At 34.0% G+C, this 14,786-nt stretch overlaps 1 protein-coding gene across 1 annotated transcript; it reads left to right on the top strand.

The window, feature by feature from the left end:
* Positions 1–7,435: 7,435 nt before the first annotated feature.
* LOC144977491 (cilia- and flagella-associated protein 20) lies at positions 7,436–13,173 on the top strand. The gene is made up of 5 exons (XM_078922782.1): positions 7,436–7,659; positions 8,878–8,957; positions 9,502–9,613; positions 10,070–10,258; positions 11,668–13,173. The coding sequence occupies exons 1-5, from the start codon at positions 7,576–7,578 to the stop codon at positions 11,779–11,781; spliced, it is 579 nt and encodes a 192-aa protein (XP_078778908.1). The 5' UTR covers positions 7,436–7,575; the 3' UTR covers positions 11,782–13,173.
* Positions 13,174–14,786: the final 1,613 nt, after the last annotated feature.

The following is a 14,786-nucleotide window of genomic DNA, read 5'->3' on the forward strand; positions in this document are numbered from 1 at the left end:
ATTTTACTTAGTAGCAGTTCACATCCGCTTATTCGCTACACATTCTCGAAAAAACGTTTTTTTCTTCTATATTATCGCTCCGCTTAATCGCACATTTTCTCTGTTACTCGCTACACCTTGATTCCATCTTGATTGAGACAATGTCTTAAAAAATAAAAAATGGGCACATGAACGCTGGTGCTTAGATACTATTTTTTCGCTTCTCCGCTTAATGGCACACTCCGCTTAATGGCACACTCTGCGTAATCGACACACTAATCTGACCTCCCAAGGGTGTACGATTAAGCAGAGTCGACTGTAAATAGAAACGCAATCAGAAAGCTTCTTTAGCAGGTGAAGGCGCATTTGATGAGCTCATTTCAGTTAGATGCTACTTGCAAAGTAAAACAAAAACTGTCACTCACATTCCATTATTTGTTATAATCTTCTTAATCACTGACAAGCAAATCTGATTGTCTTGATGTGTAGAAAATGAAAAAAATGACGTGTTTAATATGATGCTCGTACTCCACAGTGTGTGTTTGGTAATTTAAAAAAAAAAAGATATTGATTTATTTGTTTTGTTTTTTTTTACTTTCTATTTTTTAAATATATATTTAATATTCTATTTATTTGTTTTTATTATTAATTTTTATTTTTATTTATTTATTTTTTTGTTGTTGGTTTGTTTCGTTTATTTCTTTTATTCTTTCTTCTAGATATTTATTAATTCTGGCACTGTATTCCAATCCACTATTCACAATGCATTGATATCTTACATGAATGCCCACCCTTTCTCATAAATTATGTAAAGTTGTGAAGTTTACAGTACAGTTACAAGTTAAATATTATTCTAATGCTCTCGAATCACCCAACTTCAATCTTGCCCCTCACAATAAGGGATTATTTTTCTTTTTTTTTAAGTTGTAAATTTTTTGATTATTATTATTATTATTATTATTATTATTATTATTATTATTATTATTATTGTTATTGTTATTGTTGTTGTTGTTGTTATTATTATTATTATTTTTGTTATTATTATTATTATTATTTTTATTATTATTATTATCATTATCATTATTATTATTTTTAGTGCCAACCAGAGAAATGATCAGTTTTTACCACAATATTTGATCTAACAGATTCTACAGTTGAATATGCCTCATGCATTTATTTATTTGTTGATTTAAACATGGGTTAATTCGCTTTTCATCATTTTGACAATCCTATACGTACTTGTGTCCTCTGGAGGACTTTGAGATGGTCTCAGACTAGATACATGGATAGATCCCTTCCTATATGTAAAGACAAACAATTTCTTGGTTTTGTAGTTTTTCACTGTGATTTGACGTAATAAGGATTATATTAATAATTTCATGTTATTTCAATTTCTATTCGTGATTTAGTGATTGTTACAGCTTCTGAAATTTCTTATGACGTGCAATATCTTCATGTGTTTATGCCTCCTTTTTTTTTTGGAAAATGATCTCTTTATAAAATCTTCATTCTGATTTGCTTGTACAGTCCACTCCGAATAATCGCAACGCCTTTAGATCAGCGATGCGATTAACCGAAGTTGCAATTATCCAGAATGGACTGTATTTGCTTACTTATATGTGACCCACCATCTCAAGGGGGTGTTATGTCCGGATGAACTGGGTGGAGAAAACAGTTTATAGCCAGAAATATGGGGGAAAAAAGTCTAAATAATTTAGACAAAATCTGGGTCACCCCGATATAGGCATACTCCAATGAGATGGCGGGTTACATATTTGTTCGTGCTTCTTTTTAAAAATTATTATTATTACTTATGATTGTATATTGATATAAAAATTAAAATGATACAAATCAGTAAATTGGGAGTCACTTTGTTCATTTGTTGTTTTTTTTTTTTTAAATTTTTTTTAGAGATCTATTCTTTCATTTGAACAAATTTTATTTACATTGTTATCCGCCTTAATGAAAGATTTCAAAAACAAAATAATTAACACACACTGTTTCAGGTTCAAACTCCTTCTTCAGCGAACAACAAAGACATTCAAAACTGTTATACTTTACTAGAATCCCCAAGGGAAGACTGGAATAACTCAGGTGTCAGCCTGTGTCTTCTATCCCCCTGTATCTGTTTTCCAATTGCTTTCTGTCTTTGTCTTGGAATGAGATTACTTGGTTTTGTCCTGGCCCTGGCCGGAGTTCTAGCTGGGAGGGAAACAGTCAAATGCATAGTTCTTGTTTTGGGAGATGATATTTTTTTTCCTTGTAAATCATCTCTCTGTTATGTATTATTATATTTGTTATTTTTAGTGTATAATGTAAGCATTTGAGTGTATTCCTCTTTGTTGGATTTTGTGCTTGTGTCCGGATGAGACATAGGTGATCTCAAACTAAGTACATTGGTGGTATGCTCTTGGAATCTACATCTGATCCCTATTTGTTCCCATTCCCCTTTGTCTTACTTTCTCTTGGGTACTTTAATTGTAATTCTAGAACTTTTTACTATCCCATTTTCTTCCTTTTTACTGGCGCTGATATAACCTAAATGTGTTGCAAGCGCCGTAAAACCCTTAAAAACAACAAAACAAAAACAAAACAGGTGTCAGCCGTAGCACAGCGACGCAAATTGAGCTTGGGCGATGTGACTTGCTCAAGGTCACATAGCACAACGGCGGGTGGGCGAACCCTGCACCTTTCAAGTACGAACCAAAGACCGTACCGCTGAGCCACGCTGTTGTTCTTGGATTTATTTCGTATCTCTGTTGAACTCGCCTCCTTTCTTTTTTCTTTTTTTTCGTTTGCCATAAAGTAGGCCTTTGGAGCCTTTAGGCCCATGGATCCGGAGTATTGACATTAGCAATTTCTTGCTATCCTTTCTATAAGACGCTAATCTATTGCAAAGTACTTTCCAGTATATCTTACAGACCTAGCAACCCATTCAGTGGACAGTAGAGTCAGAAAGAAATCTCGCTTTCACCCGTGATCGATCTCTGGACCCTTTGTGTGTGAAGCGAGTGCTCTACCAACTGAGCTATCAGGACCCCCTTGCTTCAATATAAGGAGATCAAAATCTTTTGACCAATCTATTATCTTCATTTTTTGCAGTCGCTGAAATGAACCTAAAGTGTCACAAGCGCCGTAAAACCTTGAAAAGCAATCAAGCATTGAATAAGAGCGTGCAACTGGCATTTAGACTGTTATAATTTTTCATTAAATTTCTGTGTTCCTCCAATGAAAAATTATAACAGTCTAAATGCCAGTTGCATGCTCTTATTCAATGCTTGTTTGCTTTTCGAGGTTTTACGGCGCTTGAGACACTTAAGGTTTATTTCAGCTCAGCTCAGCTGCTGTACGGATCTGTAGAGTTTATACATTGAATTTTCCATTAAATTTCCGTGTTCCTCCAAAGGAAAATTCAATGTGCAAACTCTACAGATGCGTACAGCTTCTCAGTAGAAAGTATGCAACCCAAACACTTTGTAGAACAACAAACATGGGCTCCATTGGATAGGCCTAGGCCGATATGCACGTATTTAATTTACATATATTATCTCTCGTCGGCCCTGACCCATGCATAATAATTAATAATATTATAAACCCTGATAAACACATGAAAGCTTTGGGAGTCACTCTTGGAACAGGACAATGCTGATTTAATTCCCAGCTTCGACAAAATAAATGGCCGAACAAAAAAAAACAAAAACAATGAAGTAATTCAGCAGAGGACATCGTCTCCGTATTGAAAAAAAAAATATATATATATTTTTTTTAAACCTCAACAAAAGAAAAGAGGAAGAATCTGATGTGTAAGAAAGACGACTCTCCAAAGTATCGCATGGTCATGTTTTACACAGTTACCTTTCTTTAAAGTGTTTTGGAATGCCCAATCCTGTGATATTTTTGTTGTTTCTTTTCTTTTCTTTCTTTTTTTTTTTTTTTTTTGGGGGGGGGGGGGGGGGTGAACGCAGTTGCAATTTGGGGGAGGAGGAGGGGGTTCTTTTAAAAAAGTGTCTTTTGTTATATATTGTTATTCGTATTTATTTATTTATTTATTTATTTGTATATTTATTCGTTTATTTGTTTGCATTTTTTAAGATGATGGGAGAAGAAAGATTCGCAGCGCGTGCGACTCAGGGCTGATCAGAGCAAGTTGCCGTACAGCACTATCGTAATAGCTAGTAATATGACAATAAAATTCCATTTGAGAGCCCATTTTTTTAATAATGTACTTTAAAACGCCATACACTAATATTCATTCGCCAACGTCCTACATATAAGCAGGTCTGACATCCGAACATAATAATAATAATAATAATAATAATAATAATAATAATAATAATAATAATAATAATAATAATAATAATTAATAATAATAATAATAATAATAATAATAATAATAATAATGATAATGATAATAATCATAATAATAATAATAATAATAATAATAATAATAATAATAATAATATATAATATATAATAATAATAATAATAATAATAATAATAATAATAATAATAATAATAATATAATAATAATAATAATAATTAATAATAATAATAATAATAATAATAATAATAATAATAATAATAATTTTTTTTTGGTGTGGGGGGGGGGGGGGGGGATATAGAAGGGACGAAGTTGACGTCACTCAGCTCTTTGTTGTGTTTAGACAGCCTGTTAATGGCTAATTATCACTTGATTATTATATCATACTATAAACGTTAAAGATTTCACATAGTTTTGTGTGACTAGTATGTTTAACCGTTAACCTGGCATGCAGATATTGTGAATATTTTGCCTAAATGAGCAGCAGCAACAAAAGAAGGAACGAAGTTGACACCACTCAGCTCTTTGCTATTATTTTTAGACAGCCTTTTTATGATTAATTATCACTTAATTATTTTATCATACAATAAACGTTCAAGGTTTCACATAGTTTTGTGTGTTGGTATGTTTAATCTTGCAGGCAGATGCTGTGAATATTTTGCCTAAACGCGCAGCGGCATCATTGGAAGGAACGAAGTTCACGTCACTCAGCTCTTTACTATTATTGTTAGACGGCCTTTTAATGATTACATAATTCTCACTAAATAAATATCTGTTTTGTGTGTCGATATGTTTTATCTGGCTGGCATATGTTGTGAGTATTTTACCTAAAGGCATACCACGTGAATGCTTTCCATCGTCCGTATAGATGCAGTTCACAACATTGCCATCCGGAAATATAACGGACCAACACACAAAACGATGTGTAACCTTAAACGTTTATAGTCTGGTTACTACAGTTTAGTGAGAATTACTCATAAACTATAAACGTAGATGGCAAAAAAGAATAACAAAGATCGGAGTGACGTCATCTTCGTTCTATCTATAATGTAAAAGCGAATCGTCAAGGGACAGCTCTGAATTTGATGAGCTTGTGAAAACGGATTCGATGTGAGACAGTGCGCATCAGACCGTGTCCATCACGTGTCTGTCCTCAATTTTTGTTGTTCAGTGTCTGTGCGTATGATATGATACGCAATAATAAAGGTGAAACGTATGGAAGGAAACAAAGCCTTCGTTAACCTATAGAAGGAACGAAATAAATTCATCTTAACAACGCTACTACCACATCATCTCATTCATCTGTAGTGTTTCATTCATCCTGTTTGTTGATAAAGGGGAAACCCGAAACATCCATTCTATCTGTTTTCGTAATCAAATTGAAGCTTACATTCAATTTCACATTGTTGTTTACTTGTGTAGAAGTAGAAGTCGTGCTAATATATTATAGGCATAATTTTTTAATGCTTAACAACTGACTTGTATCTACAATATAATACGGAAATTATGTTCGACGTGATTTCTCTCTCTCTCTCTCTCTCTCTCTCTCTCTCTCTCTCTCTCTCTCTCTCTCTCTCTCTCTCTCTCTCTCTCTTTCTTTCTCTTTCTTTCTTTCTTTCTTTCTTTGTGTGTATGTGTGTCTGTCTCTCTCTCTCTCTCTCTCTCTCTCTCTCTCTCTCTCTATGTGTGTGTGTGTGTGTGTGTGTGTGTGTCGTGTGCGTGTCTCTCTCTCTCTCTCTCTCTCTCTCTCTCTCTCTCTCTCTCTCTCTCTCTTTGTGTGTGTGTGTGTGTGTGTGTGTGGATTGCGGGAGGGGGGGGGGGGGTAAGCAGCGCAGTTATCATAACGAATCAGTGAAACTGGGCTTTACAAAAGATTGTATTTATTATTCCAATAGTAACTATATCTTGGGATAAATACAACTGACTCCAAATAAAATCTAAATTCAACCGTCATTGCCAAATAAAAAGTTGAGCTTTTATAGAGCGCAATATCCACTAATGTGCTCAGAGCGCTTTACAAGTGGTCCTTATCGAAAAGCAAACTCAATATGTTGGACGAAACATGACGTCTGTTAGGCGATATTACATTGTTATCCAGACAGAGTCAACGGTGTTAATAGTCATGTACTCGTTTGACACATGAGTAGGGTGAGAGAATGTGAGTAAAGAGCCTTTTCCTAGGATTAAGCAATGCGCCGTTCAGAGCGGGACTCGAACCCAGGACCTTCCGATATGAAGGCGAGTGTCATACCACTCGATCAAGTTAGAGCCTATTCCAAGGATTAAGCAATGCGCCGCGCAGAGCTGGACTCGAACCCAGGACCTCCCGATACGAAGTCGAGTGTCATACCACTCGATCAAGTTAGCAGGACTTGTTACCATTATACCACAGCGGCACAAAATAGAAATAGAAGTTGCTCGTGTTGCTATTTTAAAAACGGTGTAGCTTTCTTCTGTTTATTTAATTCATTGTTATCTATCTTCATCTGATTCAATGACGGCGGGGAAATAATATCAGCGTGTATTTGTATATATATATTATTGTTACTATTATTATTATTATTATTATTATTATTATTATTATTATTATTATTATTATTATTATTATTATTATTATTATTATTATTATTATTATTACTTTCAATCAAGTCGTCGTTGATTTATGGAGATATAGATACTGTGAGCATTTATATCAGTATACATAATAGTGGCCTGAATGATTCCTGACCACTGACCGAGTCAATGCTGACTGTATTTGTATACAATAGTAAATCACGAGCCCCACCCCCTCCCAAGGCGGGTGTAACTGCACTTGTTGGTGACCACGCGACAATGCAACCGCGGTAACCACCGAGGCCTGGTTAGTACACTAAGGAGACGCTTGTTGCGAAGGAAGTGAACGGAAGTAACGATATACTACAGTGCACTGCGCATTAAATCCACGTAGTTCCATAGAGATATGGCATGTTTGAAACTAATTTTTTAAATTAACTCAAATTTATAGTTAAAACCAACTTTATTTAAAAATATATGATGAACAATAGACTAGTTTTATTATTAAATTATCTTTATAGTTAAACCTATAAATAAATTCCCGTAGCAACGTATATCCATACGCAGGATGAAAATAGTCCCATAACTACACGAGATCTTCATTTCCTCTCAGTTTGATTCTCACTTGACTACTGATTCATCGTGTGAGAGGGCTGTGTTGGACGTTTGGTGGTGTTTGTTTTTTACCTGTGAGGTGAACATCATAATTTTATTAATTCAAAATGTTTAAGAATACGTTTCAAAGTGGATTCTTGTCAATACTGTACAGTATTGGAAGCAAACCGTTACAGATATGGGACAAAAAGGTAAGAAACACAACTTGAAAGTTTTTACGTTGGGAGCAATGAACAGACATTTTTTAGCGTGCGTAGCAACCACATGTGTGACTGGAGACTTCATTATTTACATTAAAGATTCATTCATTATAAATCTTCGAAATGAAGTCTACAATCATGCATTGGTATAATGCAAATATTATTGCAACCTGAATTATTTATGCCACGTATGACTTCAAATCAAAATCATATTTACGCCGGCTTCAATCAGACACTTTCACTTAAGTCTTAGACTTCGGTCCAACTGATGCATTCATCATTCATTTACATTAATGTATCTTTAAAGTAAACCCTCAAACACAAACTATATGCTATGACTGCAAATTATATTGGATGCAATGCATCTATGTCTTTACTGTTCTGCGTAGACTTTCTACTCCTTTTGTTTCTTGTCAGTTGTCATTCTCAATTTGTTCAGTAGTCTCTTAGTAACAACAATTTGGACCCTTTTATTTCCACTGAAAGGTTGTTTTATGACCTTAATAACATGTTATACTTGGAAAAAAACCCACTATTTTCATAATCTATAGACGTGTTTGAGACTAATTGTGAAAATTAATGGCTTGTTGCCAAGGCATCTTGTAGCAGATGTTTCAAAGGAAATTAAGAATGGCCGCCATCTTGGTTTGGTGATTTCCATGTTGCTACCCAAGGAGGATGTTGTAAACATTGGCAACCACAAATATTCCATCGCGTTAACGCTGAAGTGCAATTTTAGTCTTTAATTGCCGTATTTTGCATCATAAACGTGGAAATTTTAGTTATCAGCATTGTTGATAACTTAGAATTAGGTACGATTTTTATTCGTATAGATTGTAATGCTTCAATAGCGACAACAGTCATGGTTCTTCATATCTACCATTGTGATGTAATGTCCATTTCCACATTTCTGCAGGCACAATTTCTTCAATGACAAGCAATTTGTTTTAAAACCATCCTCTTGTTTGATTAATTCAGTTTGATTGAAGCTGATTAAAGTAATTTCATACCAAGAAACATATCTCGAGATTTTCATTGACCTATTAGAGATTGATCAAAATCTGATAGAAAATAGAAGAATTAGAATGTTTCTATTTGTCCCAATGTTCATTTTTAAAAATATGATTGTAATGGATATGATCTTTTTCTATTTTAAAAAGTTCCCTGCCTTGTTTTTATTATAATTTTTAAATGTATATTTCTTTTCAGGTCAGAAATGGTCACATCAAACGTATCACAGATAATGACATCCAGTCCTTGGTGTTAGAAATTGTGGGTACAAATGTCAGGTGTGTATAATCTCTTGTTTTTATTTCAATGAAATGCAATTTTTTCAACAAGTTTTGTTTTTCATGGGATACATGACATGCTGTGAAGACAAAAGAAAAGTTACGAAGAACAAAACAAAACTAATAAATATTCCATCAAGAATGTTCTACAATCTTATCAGAGATAATATGTATGTTTATGATCAAGTAATCTTAATTCAAGTGTGTTCAACATAAATGAATATCGAACAAATTTTATTCCATTTTAATATATGTTGGTTGTGATAAGTTATTGAAAAATATCATCGCTGAGTTTTTGATCACTTAGTGCATTATGCATGCAATAGCCATTTTATTATAATTACGGTTATTATTTGGCATGATTAGGTGATTGTTTGTCACCAAAATGTATTCAAAGCACTGCTGAGTTGAGATAAACTTAGCAAGGCATCACACTTGATTTTGTTATTACTTTGTATTGGACATTTAGATGTCTTGATAATGTGTGAATCATATTCTTGCTCGGGCTTGAGTTAAATTGTTGCTAAAATTATCTCTTTGACAGCACAACATTCATCACTTGTCCTGCAGACCCAAACAAGACCCTTGGTATCAAACTGCCATTTTTAGTTATGATCATCAAAAACTTGAAAAAATATTTCACCTTTGAAGTGCAGGTAGGTTTCATTAAAGATACCAAATCCATGTGTTTTTTTATTAAACGTTTTCCCTTATCATGACAGATGTTGTAAAATGAAACTATGCATTATTTTCAAAATACTTTTATCACAATTTTTTTATGACTTGACATATTTTCTACAACTTCTATTAGTAAATGAATCTCTGATGTATTGACTCGACTAACAAACATTGTGGTTCATTTTTACTGTTTATCATTTTAATTGAGGTGGCAGCAATCAAACATTTCTTCTGTACTTTTCTTTTTCTTTTTTTTTTTTAATTTTGAAAAAGATTTTTTGTATCTCGTAAATTTTTATTTATTTATTTCCTTGTCGAGAAAAAGATAGTTTGCTCAGCATTTACACTCACTGCTTTTCCTGCTGATGTCAATGAGAATTTTTTCTGCATTTTTGACATATATAATTTTGCATTATCATTGTCATTGTTCGTAGGTGTTAGACGACAAAGATGTAAGGAGGAGATTCAGGGCCAGCAACTACCAGAGTACGACAAGAGTGAAGCCTTTCATTTGCACCATGCCAATGAGACTTGACGATGGATGGAATCAAATTCAATTCAACTTGTCTGACTTCACACGCAGGGCATACGGTACCAACTACATTGAAACCCTCAGAGTACAGGTAACCTTTGACCCTTCTGTTTCTTTATTTATATTTTTTTTAGAGATATGCCCATTGCACCAATCTGGTGTTATGTCGGAGTGAGCTGGAAGAATAAAATAGAGTTTGAAGTTAAAATGGTTGAAAGAAGGAAATCTAAATTTGTTGAAGTTTCTGAACTGGAATTCACTCTCCTCGACAGAGGCCTTTATTCAGTCTCAGATTTTATAAGTGGACCTTTAATTTGAGTTTAAAGGATCAGGTCCATTTTGACATAATACCATTATGAGATGATACGTTACAAATTGTTATTAAGCCATCTTTTCACCTTTTGCATGTGTCATTATGGGGGGAATGCGTTTGCTACCAGTTGTGTCCAACACAATGAAAACTGTAATGACGAAAGCTCATATTGATACAACATTTACGGGGGCTTGATGATTTTTCAATGAACGAAGCTCATTTTACGAAACTATTAGATAACAGTAAGCCTCAATACTTGGATACAAGTCCCGTGTGTAGGAGTTATAATTATTACTCCAGTCACTGATAAAGGGGACTGAGACACGTACCAAATGCATTCACTCAATACAGCGCTGTCCTGTTGAAAGATCAAAATGTGTTTAGTGAGTGATTGCATTTAGTTCATATAAATTAAAACAAGTAATGTATCACTTTTAAAGCTTGAGGGATTATAGTTATAGTTGTAGTCATACATTTGCTATCAATGTTGCCTGAGATAAAGTCACTCAAAAACTATCTTGAAAGTTTTGACTTTACATATTTGTGTGAAATGCAAGAAATGTTAAATGAGTATGCTTATATTCTGAGACATGCAACATTGTTTGATTTTAACTTGGCTATATCTTTATTATGATTTGAAAAAGGCCTGGTATAAGAAATCTGTATTCAGATTGGCTTAAAGACACAGGGATGGTTATTGCCGTGTCATTTTCAGAGGTTCACTTTGTAGCAAACTCAAATTTTGATGTCATCAAATTGAAGATACATTTTGACATTTCTAATGACATAAGAGAATAAAGACTCTTTTCACTTTAGATGTTTTTGTTTTCTGAAAATTGATTTGTTTTGAGAAATATATAAATGAACAGTATTTGTATTGAAAGCAAGTGGACTATATCATATTTTTAAAAAACTCATGTGTTCCCTTTCTCTTACTTTAAAAAAATTGTCCAACCCAAGATTTGTTCAATATCCGATGCCATTATTTAATGTGACCTATTTTTATCTTTAAAATCTGACTCTTTGAATAACAGATGATTAAAAAATTAATGAAAATGACATCCAAGTAGTCTTGTCAAACTCTTTTTTATAATGTGAAATAGTCCACTCGCCTTCATACCGACCGTCTATGATAGAAGCTGTTACATTGATCGTTGGTACTCATTCAAATTCCGTTTGTTCCACAGATCCATGCAAACTGCCGAATTCGTCGTGTGTACTTCTCCGATAGATTGTATTCTGAAGACGAGTTACCAGCAGAGTTCAAGCTATACCTCCCTGTACAACAAAAGACGAAATAATGTCATTGTTCGTTATTATTATAATTATTACCAATTATTTTTATTTTATTTTTTTTTTAATCTTCCCTTTCATCATTTGTACATACTCAGAAACTACTCAAGATCCTCTAAAGATTAATAAAAAGTTAAACTATTTCAAAACAAGATCTCAAATTTTGGAAGGGACGTAAAGATCTTTATTATTATAATATACAATTGAATGATAAATTCTGTATAGGTCAAATATTGAGATGAATCTAATTCCATGATTAAGTAATTCGAGATTTCAGTTCGGTTTGGAATCTTTATCATTCTCTCTATCTCTCTCTCTCACAAAAAAAAAAATTATATTTTTACACCAAGAGGATGAATCACAAAGTAATTTTTGAATATTGTTTTATTATTATATTTGTATGACTGGAACAGTGTTATGAACTACGGAATGGTTGACAGGTTGTTATAGTCGTACCAAATTGCCAATATTATTATGATTATTATAATAATTATTATTGTTTGTTTAGTCTGAAAGAATGCCTTGTGCGTAGTCCTCATTTTTTCCTATAATTTCATTTGGGGAAGATTTAAATACAAGCTTAGATTGGATCGGTGAATGTTAAATAAAAACCACCCTCTTCCCCCCAGTGATGTAAACTCTTCTTTTCAAGTCACGTACTTTCCCCTACTCATTTTGAAAGATGTGTCCACGATAGAATGCATGAATGGTAAATGGAAGACTTATTGGTTACGGGATATATATGCGCGCATTGTGTGTATGTTTGTGTATGTGAAAACGTTGATGGGTGTTATACATATTATTCTGCATTTTTTTAATTGTCTTAATCATGGCAATTTAAGTGTTATAGTATGCAAGAGTCTCTGTTAAAAATTTTTAAAAAAGTGTTGATACACATTGAACTGTGACTGCAGTATTTTCTCCCGTTCCTTGTGATGTCGAAAGTACTAGGATGATTGAGAATGGGTTGTTTACCGAATCCAGTTCTTTTAAATGTGCATTATTTCATTTTCCCAACCATTATTATAGCAGAAGAAAAAAGACAAAATAGTATGTGTTAACGCAGTTAAATAAATAAATTATTTTATATTATTTTTATGGATTCTTCCATAAGCAATATTGAGAATATATACAATTTGATAACTGCTACAATCTCTCTGTTGTTTTCCACACATTATTTTTTTATAATTTTTTTTTGGTGTCATTTATCATTATCACTATATCCCCCCCTTCCCTTGTAGTATCTGCATTGAATGTCATTCCACAATATGATATAAATGGGTCACTGTATACATGCTTTGTTTTTTTGTGTTTTTTTTTGGTTCTATTTTGTTTGTAAATATGAAAGGTCCCTAGGTATAAAATTTTTAATAAATATGCTTAATTCTATGCCAAATGTACACATTTTTTTTCTCAGTTGGTTTATTGTTATTAACATTTTTTTTTTTTTGGGGGGGGGGAGGAGGCTACTGATGGGATCTTTTGCTTCTTTTCAATGTGTCTTTCTGTCTTTTTGGTAGTCCCGATAGATCAATTGGCAGAGCACTTGCTTCACGTGCAAAGGGACTGAGATCGAAAAAGGAATATAACGGCTTCAAAAAAAAACAAAAGCAAGCACAGAATATTTCGGGCTCAAAACCCTTCTTTGGCTAACAACGAAAACAATTAAAACATAAATTTTCTTAAAACCCCAGATTGACTGTAGTCCGTTGTCTCTTTGGGTTTTAAATAAATGTATTTATGTTTAATCTTGTTTGATAGCTGAAGAAGGTTTTTGAGCCCTATATTTTCCATTTTTGTTCTTTTTTGAAATTGTTGTACTCACTTCTGTTTATTACTTTTAAAGTCCTTCTATGGTTGGTTAATATTCCCTGAAAGGTGCCCAGAGCGTGAGCTGCAGGCAATTTTACATTCATGGATTTAATCTTCAGTCTCAGGAAAGAGCCTCTTGGGTGGGGTCTATTCTGCCGTACTCTGAAAAAACACATATTTAAAAATTTGGCCAGAAAACTTGTCCTTCAAATATCGATCGATTTAAATGACTCTCGTCGTGGAAAAAAAAACCTCTCAAACCTGGGACTTTGCCGAAGTTTTCTGGTCAAATTTTTTAATATGCGTTTTTTCAGAGTATGGCAGTATTGACCGTCTACGGTGGACAAGGAGTCGGCTTTGCTGTGTCTTACTCTTACATCTCCTTTTATTTTTATCTAATTTCCTCTTCCCGGTTGCTTTTCGCCTTTGTCTTGGAATGAGATTACTTTTTTCATATTGGCTCTGGCTGGAGTCCTTTGCTGAGGGGGAAACGTTCAAGTGCCAATTTTATTGGTTTTAGGAGAAGATATTTTTTCCTTGTAAATTATCTCTCTCTTGTGTGTTGTTACAGTATTTGTTTTGAATGTACGGTTGTAAACATTAGAGTGTATTTACTCTTTGTAGGATCATGTGCATGTGTCTGGATGAGACTTCTAGGTGACTCAAGCGATGTGTAACGTTGATAGTTTGAGTTTGCTTTTGGAATCTATTTCTACTCTCTATTTCACTAGCACTGGCGCTGGTGTGACCTAATTGTTTCGAACCGACTACTGACAGGCCACGGCAGGACTGCTGCAAACATGCATCGATGGGGTCTGAGAGAGTCAGCCGACTGTCCCCACTGTCAGGGAACGCCAAAGACAGGAGACCACATTATCTAACACTGCCCTGTGACGAGAATGGCGGGAGGTTTCGAGGCTGTCATCAACTGCGGTGATGAATTTAATGATTGGCTGGAGATTTCCAGTGTGGAGATGTAGCCATACGCTACTATGTACTAGTGTTTTGAAAGTTCCGTAAAACCCGTAGAAACAAACAAACAATCTCGTTTATCAGTACTAGAGACCTGAGCTTTAGTCCTTCAGTCTTATGCCATGACGACATAAACGCCGGATGTCTTTTGTGGTTGCATCAATAGGTGACTGCACAGTGTCTCACTGATACATACAGTATTTTGGATTTGGTGGGAGGATTGTCTGGA

This window comes from Berghia stephanieae, chromosome 7, assembly GCF_034508935.2.
Source record: "Berghia stephanieae isolate SIO BIC M18660-M18661 chromosome 7, UCSD_Bste_1.3, whole genome shotgun sequence".
NCBI lineage: Eukaryota > Metazoa > Mollusca > Gastropoda > Nudibranchia > Aeolidiidae > Berghia > Berghia stephanieae.